Raw genomic sequence first — 11,630 nt, 5'->3', positions numbered from 1 at the left:
TAGAAAATATTGCATATTGCATGTTTGTAGCAAACGGTTTTAAAATACATCTAAGCAATGTTTTTGAAAAATAAAGAAAAGGTGCTGATGCTGACATACTGAAATTGTCACTGTACAACATGTTATTACATCATCTTAAATTTGCTTCTGGATGTCATATCATTTAACTTTTCAAAAACAAACCAACCCCAATTTTAAGCCAAACTTATTTTTCAGAGTTGCCTATTTCTATTATATTTCTTTAATTAAAGTTTTGATTATTAAAACTAAGTGCACAGAAAGGAAATGTCCATATAATATTTTTATTAGGCCATTTACATGAACAAATACTAGCTTCATACAGTTCTTTTTATGTTATTTTTTGCAGGTCAATAATGAATGTTGATTGTTTATGTATACTATAGAACTGAATAGTACCAAAGGCCCGCATGTTTGTATTTCTAATCAGTTCTTGGACATTTTTTCCTCACCCTATACATGATTAGAGAAACCTACTATCCTTTTGAAATATCTAACTACTTATGAGCTATTTGACAGTCCATCTACTACTATTTAAGGTTCATTACAATTCCATCTTTCATAATACAGACTTCCTAGTGAAAAAATAAGGGATGAAGTGTGTGAAGTGCATCTTCAAGGCATAAACAATGAAATCACTTTTGTCTTCACAAATTTGAGCACCATGTGGATTTGGATTTGTTTTAAAATGTAAACTTTAATATTCAAAACGCTGATATTTTGCTTGCTTCTCGAACGCCACTCAAGTAGGCTCCTGTAACTGTCTGTGGAAAGTGCCGGTTTGTGGCCTGTTTAAAAAAAAGTTTCAGATTATATATTTTGAGAGAAATACAATTAACAGAATTCTTAAAATACAGGATATAGAATCCCGCAAAGAAAAAGTTTTCCTTACAAAAGACCCAATCTACAATTAGAGATATTTTATAGAAATTTATGTAACTTCCTTATCAAAGCAGAAATCAAGCAGCAAGCTATAAAAATAGATCTACAATATTGCAACTAAACAATTGGGGGAAACTACCAACATGCTGTGGAAGGTGTTACAAACCTTTATAAACAAAAATCTCGAAACAAAATCAAAAAAGCCTTCAAACTCCTGAAAAAAGGACGGTGACAAGGAAGTTCATCCCTGAAAGAAATACATTAAAGGAGGACTTTGAGGCAACAGAGGGAGCACTACTGTGTTTCCCCGAAAATAAGACCCAGTCATATATTTTGGGGGGGGGCTACAAAATAAGCACTAGGGCTTATTTTTGGGGAAACACATTTTTCAGGGTGACCAGCCCGGCTAGGTTCCCAACCCCAGTGTGCTTCAAGAGGCAGCAAGTGCATGAGCACTCATGATATCTGGCAGCAGCTGCACCTCTATGGTCCTTTGGCTGGTGCACACTGGCTGTGCAGCACAGTTGATTCCCTGTCCGAACAGCAGATGGAGGCAGAAGTGCAGGGTAGAAGGCAAACAATCCTGACGCAATGAGCCTCCTGCACTGGCCGCCCACTCTGGCCCAACGACACTTGGCTTTCCCACAGCACATCCAGATTATCTGCTTCCACCCTGCGCCTCTCCCTCCATTTGCTGTCGATGCCACCACATGAAGACGACTCTTCCAGTGGCATGTACGCAGATCGCGTGCCTCCTCTCACCTCTGCCTCCACTTGTTGCTTTTAGACTGGTAATCAACTCACCTGCGCTGTGTGGGCTGCCGCTGCTGAACACTGTCGGCCCGTATGGGTCCTCACTGCCTCCTGTGCTGTCCATGACCATCCCCCTTCACTAGGGCTTATTTTGGGGGGTAAGGCTTATATTAGGCACATGCTTAAAAATCAGGGTAGGTCTTATTTTTGAGGTAGGTCTTATTTTGGGGGGGGGATATATCTTTGGTACCCATGGTTTAGACCATGGGTCTCCAACCTTGGCCACTTTAAGACTTGGGGACTTCCCCAAGTCTTAAAGTGGCCAAGGTTGGAGACCCATGGTTTAGACTAGCAGCCCCCAAACTTTTGGATATCAGGGATCGGTTCCCTGGAGAGAGGTTTTTCCATGGACTGGAGGAGGTGTGGTTTTACATGCTGCCTGCAATCTGTGGGTGGGGCAAAGCTTGTTAGCATGGCTCGGTTTCCAGCATCCCACAGACTGGTGCATGTCCATGGGCCAAGGTTTGGGAACCTTTGGCTTAGACTATTATAGGTAATCATCTTACGACCATTTGTTCAATGATTGTTCAAAGTTGCAGCAGCACTGAAAAATGGGACATATCACTGGTTCTCAAGGTGCTGGCCATCTCAGCATCCCTGCGATCAGACAATTGTGGTCCAAGCACTTGGGTGCCCAGCTCAAAGCATGATACTACAGAAAAGCCATGGTCACACGATCAACATTTGCAACTTTTCCACAAAGTCACTCAATTGGAGAAGCTGGCAGGGAAGGTTACAAGTCACTCCAGTTTCTACTCCCACCTGCAGCATCTGCACCCATCCCTTCGTAGCCTCTACTGACTTTTCCATGGCCTCCCATGACTCACATATGGCCTCCACCAGCCTCCCCAATCCTCCTGTAGCACCCACATGGCCCACCTCTTTCTACATTTTCAGATTATGACAGCAACTGGTCTGCCTGAGATTGCTGTCACTAAGCAATGCAGTCACACGACTATTTATTTATTACGTTTATATGCTGCCTATCAGGTTGTCTTAACAGTACAACAAAAATATAAATATAAAAAAGCAATTTAAAATAAGAAAAGTTAAGTACAGACTAAGAACCAGGGGCTCAAGCAATGCAGAGGTGGTATCTTTGTTGCTGCACCAAGAACATGTGGCTTAGAGCATACCTATTGGGGCCCCAAGTCAACCAGCAGAGCCAGGATATAAGATCTTTCTGGAAGGCCAGGAGAGTGGGGGGGCGGCGATCTCACCTCAGGGAACAAGATGTTGCAAAGGGTTGGGGCTACAGCAGCAAAGGCTCTTCTAGACACTGCACTTTTATGACTGCATTGCTTAGCAACAGTAATTCCAGTCCCAATTGTTCAAGGACTACCTGTAATAATTTCAGAAATCCTCCCACAGCCTGTAATGCCTATTCAAAGCAAATGCGTTTTTAGTCTTTTCAAACTTATTTGTGATTCGAACAAGTCTGGATTTTGTTAAAACAATGTTATGTAATTTGAGATTTCACCTCTCCAGCGAAGAAGATTTTTCCCTGTATGTCTTCAGCAAGTATATCATATGCTTCACCGCTGCCCCCTGTCTTTACAAAACTATATGCCATTTGGATCCAAGGATCTTTGCTCCATCTTGTAATGAAATATTTGACTGGATCTGGCACATCCTGAATTACAAAGATAAGCCAAATGAATAGCAATAGAATGAAACCACCATGCGTGTCCGAATCTAGACACTTGTTTAAAACACATATTGAATGTTTTAACATCTTGTTAAAACATAAAATGCATAATTGTCCTGTGAATAATTAAACAAAGCAGACTTCATTAATCATGTGCTCTGAGGTGATTCTTAATTGAATATAAAATACAGGAAACAGTAGTATAATTCTTGTTATAGTTATGATGCATGAATTCACAATTTTGGCTTTGTGAAAGACCCCTTGTGAGACAATATGCTGGTGCAGTTGGCCCTGGGTTCCTCCTAATGCAAGACAATGCTAGACCTCATGTGGCTGGAATCTGTCAGCAGTTTCTGCAAGACGAAGGCATTGATGCTATGGACTGGCCCACCCGTTCCCCAGACCTGAATCCAATTGAGCACATGTGGGACATCATGTCTCACTCCATCCACCAACGCCACATTGCACCACAGACTGTCCAGGAGTTGGGGGATGCTTTAGTCCAGGTTTGGGAGGAGATCCCTCAGGAGACCATCCGCCACCTCATCAGGAGCATGCCCAGGCGTTGTAGGGAGGTCATACAGGCACGTGGAGGCCACACACACTACTGAGCCTCATTTTGACTTGTTTTAAGGACATTACATCAAGGTTGGATCAGCCTGTAGTGTTTTTTTCCACTTTAATTTTGAGTGTAACTCAAAATCCAGACCTCCATGGGTTGTTAAATTTGATTTCCATTGATAATTTTTGTGTGATTTTGTTGTCAGCACATTCAACTATGTAATGAACAAAGTATTTAATAAGAATATTTCATTCATTCAGATCTAAGATGTCTTATTATTTTTTTGAGCAGTGTATATATACAGTATATATATATATATATATAATTATGCTAAAATGACATGGTAAAATGGTCTTTTCCCTAATATGCTAAAAATATACACAAAGTTTAAACTGTGAAGTCATGTAGAGGTGGAACAAAATAAATTTAACACCAAACATTTAGAAAATGACAGATCATATAATAAATTCATCCATCCCTAATTTTTTAAAAAAGTCCTGGGAAGTCTCTGCTTTCCATCTGTATGGGATGGATGTTGTTGTCTTTGAGAAAAAAAAACTGACCTGTTCCTTAAACAATTCCCGAAGTACGGTCATGCACTGTTGCAGCACTTCCTTGTCATCTAATTTCCTTATTGTTCGCACAGCATCTCCAGTTATTACAGACATTAGAACACTGCATTTACGCTGAAAACAAGAAAGGAAGGATCATTGGTTGTTTCCTCTACTGGTGCTCCCTTGAAAAACCTCTAAATCAGGGGTGTCAAACTCACATCGTCACAGCGGCGTCATGGGACGTATCAGGTCTTTTTCCCCGCCTTCACTAAACCAGGCATGGGCGTGGCCAGCGCATGATGCATCCGGCCTGTGGGCCAGGAGTTTGACAGCCCTGCTCTAAATAAATGCTGGCCAGCCCATAAAACTGAACTACTTAGAACATGTGCCAGCACAGAATAATTGCAGTACCATTTTTTAAAAAAATGTTTGCCTTACAACAAAACCCATTCATTTTAGATGACAAAAATCAAAATTGCCAAAAGTTCTTAGCATAAAATATACCGTAAAGTACTGAAGTTTTTATGTTAGAAAAATGCCAGTTTACATTAAAACAAACAAGAAAGGTATTCCGAAGGTAATCATTTTCCCCCCCCAAATCTGAAGAACAGAAAGAGACCGGATACCTGTGGATCCATGTCGTAAAAAACACTGAAGAGCCCACGTTTGCTTGAATTAGGTGGAATATGGCCAAAGTAATCAGCTCCTTGAATTTTGCTCTCCCAGAATCTGTAAGGAAACTGTAGTGCAATCTAAACAAAACAAAAAAAAAGCAGCATTTACCTCTTTGCTCACATGGGCTGTCATCCTGCGTAAGTTTAGTATGTAGCAGTAAGGAATAAAGTCCATCTCTTTCCATAAACATAGTCCCGTTATAGGGGCATAGGATCAAGCCATTACTTTCAAAGAGTTTTCTCTCATCCAAACTAACATCTCCAACAAATAAAAATAATTCGAATAGTACATATTTAACATCTGAGTATCTTACACATTTTAGAAATGTATATAAAGAAGTAATTGATCTTAGCTTAGCTCTAACTTATACCAAACTAATGATGTCAAGAAGTCTCAAGGCTGATTTTGAAAAATAAAGGGTATCCTCCTACTGATGGATTGTTTTTATGAATACATGCATGTGGAATCCATTCTTACTGGAATAAGCTTGTTTAACCAGATTGTGTAAAGAACATAACTTCTAAAAAGGTTATGAAGGAGGCCATAGGAACTCAAGACTCAAGTTTTAGGACCTTTTGCCAGAAATATTGAAACAAGTATATGGATGTATATCAGCATTCAAATAATAATTTCTCTACAGAACAGACTTGGAAGGCCTTCACTGGCCTCTACACATTTCTATTGGAAAACATTCCCTGCAAATATTTGCTCTTTGCATTCTACTTTTTATAACAAAAATACCAAACTCTTACCTTCTCAATGACTCCAGCCCCTAAACTATTGATCGCTTTCATTTTTCTATCTGATAAAGCTGGATTGAACTGAATTGCTGGTTTTTGAAGAATAGTTAAAGGTACAGCAACCAGAACCTTTGGAGAGAAAAAGAGCCCTAATTATATTATAATAGAATGCTAAAGGATCCCATATTTCCAAATTTTCTAATTTATATTTTGCTGGGATAATGTGCAAATAAGCACGTAACAAACACTCAGAATTTTGTATCTTGCAATGTTCTTTTTTCACATTCAAATTAATAATTTAAATTAATATAATTGGCTATCAATGGATCTTTCTCGTGGTAGTTATACATTATTCTATCTCAAAATTTTCAATATAGATAAAAATCAAAAAGTCTAGTTTAAGCAATATATTTGATAAAAATCCAGAAGGATACGGTTTATAATTCAAGTCTGAGTTGAAATTTGTTAGAAATATTATTTAAAATGTAAGAAGGCGGAGCCTCCTCGCTGACAGACTGTAGATCGTGACTCTCTGCGGCTATGGTCCGTGCTCTTTCGTTGGAGAGCCCCGATCATTACGATTAGGGGCTGAAGCTGCCTTGGAGGGGCGGTGGAATAAGGGGAAGCCACAAGCCAGGTTGAGGGGAGCTGCATCTCCCCCCCGGGCTTGGTCTTTCCCACCCCCCCGAAGATGACTTCAGCGGTGGTTTAAAATGGCCACCCCGAAGAGGAGGACTCAGCTGGATTAAGATTTGTGCAGGAGGGAAGAAAGAGGTGGATAACATCTGAACCGGGACAACTGGGCAATACAACTAAACAAAAGTACCCCAGGATTAAGGTAACATGGAATTTTAAAGAAAAGAAAAGTGAGCAGCAAAATTACAAAGGGACAGGTTAAAAAAAAAAGAAAATATTTTTGACAGCTAAGTGGGGCTTCGAACCGGGAAAGGAAGAAGCTGGAACTAAAGATTTAATTAAATTGGACTAAAATATTTTGGGAATAAACAGGCATAAAATAAAGGTGGACTTAAGATTGTCAAAAAATAATAATAATAAAGTTTACAAATTGGAGACTGGACTGTGCTGGAATATTGAGGTTCAAAAAACCCTAAATAAAAAAATGGGAAAAAGGTGAAGACTTTGTATAATGGAGAGTGCCACCTTTTGACAAAAAGGGAAAGCATCCTGTTTCTGAATGAACTTGTGTGGATATAACATTAAAGAAATATTGAAACAAAGTAAGAATCTTAGAAAGTGAAAGCAGAACCAGAATAAAGAAAAAAGCAAGGAAAGAGTGACTGTGAGATTGATTGATGTTTTTGGTATAGACCCTGGGCTGGAATAATTGAGAACTTTAGAAAATTGAAAGAAGAAAGAAGGAAAGTAAAAGTGGTTTTTTTGTGGACTTTAACAATCATAAAATATAAGAGTGTGTAATGATGATATCTCTTCGGGAATTAAAAATGGAACTTAAAAATATGAGAGAATTACTACAGGAAAGAGGTGAATCACTTTACTCTGTGTTAGAAAAAAATGGAAATGGTGATTGAAGAACAAGAAGAAAGAGCTTCAGAGGAGGAGGAGTCGATTCAAGGAGAAGACATTTTAAATAGACAATTAACACAAAAAACACTACAAAGAAGTGGGGAAAGAAGGAAGGTTAAAAAGTTGAGATTTAAGAAGGCAATCAAAAGGGGGAATACCTGTGAAGTCAGGAAAGGCAGAAAGACCCAGCAGAAAAGGGGAAAGGAAGATATTAAGAAAGAGAGGGATATAAACTGGAATGAGAAAAGATATGGGGAAAAGAGGGGGAGGAGAAGCAGTAAGAAACAGGTGCATGAAATAAAGAAATACGGAAATAGTAAAATGTTGAAAAGAAATTGTTTTTTTTCAGAGATAATGGTTGATGAATTAAAAGGGGGATTCTGCAGGGTGACAAGGGGTAATAAGAATATTTCTGCAATTAAAAATATTTAGAAAATAGGGTAATATAGATACTAATAACTCTTATTAAAAGTCAAGGGGGGGGGGGAAATATGCTGTGGAATCTAAGTGAAAAGATGTAATGATTATTGTTGTAACTTCCTAAAAATAATGGTTTATTGGGAATTAAGATGAGGGAATAAAGGTATATTTTAATCAATGAGGTGTCACACTCAAAACAGTAAAAGGGGGGAAACCTATACTTGGTTTTTTTTAGTGTTAAAATTTGTATTAATCTAGAATTTATAAAAAGAATGTGTAATGGAAAGGGAATATGACACACTAAAGAACCAACTAAATTAATAAGTTAATATAAACTATTAAACTATTAAAAAACTATTAAAAACATTGATAACTTTATTATTATTATTATGCAACCACATATTGTTTATCTTTATTTTTAAAATAAATATTAAATGATTATATTTGAAATAATTGAAATGAAACAAAAAAGATGTTTCGATTGAGATTAATGAAAGAGGCTACAATTAATGTGTTTGTTTCTCTCCTTACTGAAAATTTGGAATGGAAAAGGTAATAATAGAATTAAGTATGCATATATCAATGTATAATTGCTGTCATATTTGTATGTAAAGGTGATGACCCGGAAACATGTTGCCCACTAAAAAGAGATTTTTGTTTTTAATGTGAAAAATTGAATAAAGTTTGTTAAAAAAATATATTATTTAAAATAACTTCTTTGGTTTTTGTTTTTAATTTGCAGGATTGGGGAAATGGCACAAAAGGGATTTATAAGGAAATAAATACATGTGAAACTGAAACTGATCAAACTGATTAATCCATCCCTACATTACATTAAAATAATTTAACCCAGTATATTCAATAGATTTGTTTCTATATTCAAAAGAGGAAATAAAACACAGGAAAAAATTATTGAGCCAACTTTAAAGAAGTACTTTAAAGAAAAACTTTCAGTGGCTTTTTTCCAGCAATAAATTTGATCAAATACAGAAAGGAACAATGCCATGATAACAATGCAGAAAAACATGTTAAGTAGGAAACCACCTAAAACAATAAATATTCTCTTTCGCTTTTAAAACACTTCAAAGACACAATCTATCAAGGAAACTTTTCTTGTCCTTCCTTCTTTCAAATCCTAGTAATTCAAGGACACGAGCAAACATTTCAACTGCCTTTCCACCCCCAAAACCAAACAACATTCAATCTTCCCTCTATTGATAGAGCCAAACCCAAAACAGATCCAAAAGAGGAAGTGAAATTGGTATTATTTACTTCTGAATTATTCTGTGTAATTTTCATGCAATGTCTCCTATTGCCCTACGATTGTGTTGGTGAACCTATGGCACCCGTGGCAGAGGTGGCACACAGAGTCCTCTCTGCTGGCCCGTGTGCCGTCGCCCCAGGTCAGAAATCCGTGGCGTTTCTTCCGTGAGCTTCTGTTTCCCTGAAAAGTACAAAACAGAAGCTCACGAAAGAAAAAGATCTTACCACTTGCCGCGCTGCCAATGTTGGGATGTCCCGCCTCCCACTGGCCATCTGGTCTTCGGGTCTCTGCTGCGTATGCGTGCATGTCCACGCATGCGCATGCACTTTTCAGTTTGGGCATGTGTGTGCATGCAGTTTGGGCACTCGGTGTCCAAAAGGTTCGCCATCACTGCCCTATGACCTTCCCTAACCTTTGCATCCACAGATTTCTGTACTGAGATTTCAACAGCTTTTTCACTGGAAATTGAAGTCCACACATCTTGAAGACATCACACTGGGGAAAGCTTATCCTATAATCTTAATGCTGAAGGGTTTTAATTTGGAAGTAACCGAGCAGAACTGCTTTGAAAGAGAGTTAATGGATAACCAAGGCAGAACACTTAACAGAGAGCTTCCGAGTGCCACTGAGGCCATACATGTGTCTGAACCTGCACCATCTCAAATGCCCTAGCACTACTTCAAATTCCCAAGAGATGTTTCTAAATGCCACAAAGATTAGGAAGAGGATGCATAATTGGACTAACAAATTGAAATAATGAAAATAAAAGGGAGAGTGCCACAGAATGTGTTGGTCTACCAGCCATTTCTCTGGTTTATATTTGTGAGGGCAGGTTGCAGGATTTTGAAACACAATAGACACTAAGATCCGTAGTGTGTACTTTCTGCTTCTTGCCAAAACATTTCTCAAAAGCATAGATGACAAATCAGAGGCACACAATATTTGCTCTAAAAAGGTTAAAAAAAACATTTAATTCATCAACTGCATTTAACTCCCCTGCTCCTCCACCCAGGACGGAAGGAAACAAAACCATTGGCTCCACCCAAACACGCCATCTTCAGCTGTCAAAGGCAAAAGTACAGTAATAACAAAATGAAAGTGTCCTCCAATGCTGAAAAAAGTTGCCGACTCCAACACAACCCCAAAGAATGAGATATCACCTTTTGTGCTGTCACCAGAGCTCCATCCTTTGTGGTCACTTTGACTGCTTCCCCTGAGTAATCAATGCTACAGACCTTTTAAGAATGAAAGGGGAGATTGTAAAATACTTATTTATACATCTCATGACATTAACACAAGTAAAACCAGAGTTCTCTTCCTTATATATTTCAGCTGACATTAAAGAAGCTGAAACATCGTTCACAAAGCAGCAAAGAGTATTTTCAGCAAAAGGCACAAGAACAATACAAGGAAGACCTGATTTAGCAGTAGTACAACAAAAAGGATCTGGGTGTTCTAATATAACATATGTTGAACATGAGCCACCAGTGTGATTCAGCCGCTAAAAGAGCAAATGCTATTTCTGATGAATCAGCAGAACTTTTAACAACGGAGAGACAGTGAGAAAAGTCAAGAGTTGAAGTTCGGAACAGAGTGGAAGAGGAGAACTAGCAGGCTAGTTAGGTTTGAGGTTGTAAAGGCAAGCAGCATCTATAAGTTGGCATGGGAATACACAGCGAATGCAGACTGTAGACCAACAATGGTGAACCTTTTGGGCTCGGCATATCAAAAATTCAGAAAATGTCAAATTTGACTCGGCATGTCACACACATGCCCATATATGAACAAAGGAAAACAATTCTCTGTCTCCTCTCCCCTCCCCCATCTAATCGTTGCCAATTATAGGGGGCAGCACTCATCTCCATTTCAAGGCTGTTGAGCTAGCACTGTCCAAAGACATTTCCGCAGTCATGTGGCCAGCATGACATCGCGGAGCATTGTTTCGACCCCACCAAAGTGGTACCTATTTATCTACTCTCATTTGCATTCTTTCAAGCTGCTACGTGGGCAGGAGCTAGGTGAAGACAGCCACTCAACCTGTTGCATGACACTTGGGTCTCAAAGTAGAGGTCTTGTAGTAGAGACATGGGCTTCAGTTTCAGCCCTAGTGCCACAGCTGTCATCGAAAGGCCACCTCATACTGTTTTCCCAGTTCCCAGCACTCCCCAGGATCTGCCACGTGCCACTTACTTTCAGGTAGCCCTTGGAGCTTATCTGAGGCTGCTCTGGGTCTCACAAGGCCTTTGTTCCTAAAGTGGTTTCAGAAAATGCTCTTATGCAGCCTCTACAAACTGCACAAATCATGCCCCATTCTCACATGATTTCTGGAGACTCCAGAGGCCTTGAGAAAGCAGGGCCTTCCTGTGCAACTTCTGAAGTGTCCAGAGGCTGCATGGAACCTCACTTATTCTCAAGCAGCCCCCGCAACCACAACAATTCCCAAGAACGGAGTGTGCTTTCGAGAATAGTTATCAAGTGTTGATGAATGCTGACTTCCCACCCAAAACAT

The 11,630-nt window shown here is 39.0% G+C and overlaps 1 protein-coding gene across 4 annotated transcripts in view; it reads right to left on the bottom strand.

The window, feature by feature from the left end:
• Positions 1-282: 282 nt before the first annotated feature.
• KDM1B (lysine demethylase 1B) overlaps positions 283-11,630 on the bottom strand; it is a 35,803-nt gene continuing 24,455 nt past the window's right edge. For all 4 annotated transcript variants that reach the window (XM_087961378.1, XM_026669991.2, XM_026669992.2 and 1 more), the window contains 6 exons: positions 10,282-10,356; positions 5,905-6,021; positions 5,104-5,229; positions 4,487-4,609; positions 3,194-3,346; positions 283-806 (listed from right to left, as the gene is read on the bottom strand). In XM_087961378.1, coding sequence (XP_087817504.1) covers positions 723-806; positions 3,194-3,346; positions 4,487-4,609; positions 5,104-5,229; positions 5,905-6,021; positions 10,282-10,356 — 678 coding nt within the window. In that variant the 3' untranslated portion in view covers positions 283-722. The remainder of the gene's footprint in view (positions 807-3,193; positions 3,347-4,486; positions 4,610-5,103; positions 5,230-5,904; positions 6,022-10,281; positions 10,357-11,630) is intronic.

The sequence above is a fragment of the Notechis scutatus genome, chromosome 3 (genome assembly GCF_049901735.1).
Source record: "Notechis scutatus isolate UNSWTSFEM ecotype Mainland chromosome 3, rNotScu1.2, whole genome shotgun sequence".
NCBI lineage: Eukaryota > Metazoa > Chordata > Lepidosauria > Squamata > Elapidae > Notechis > Notechis scutatus.
This window is presented reverse-complemented; position numbering and strand designations above follow the sequence as displayed.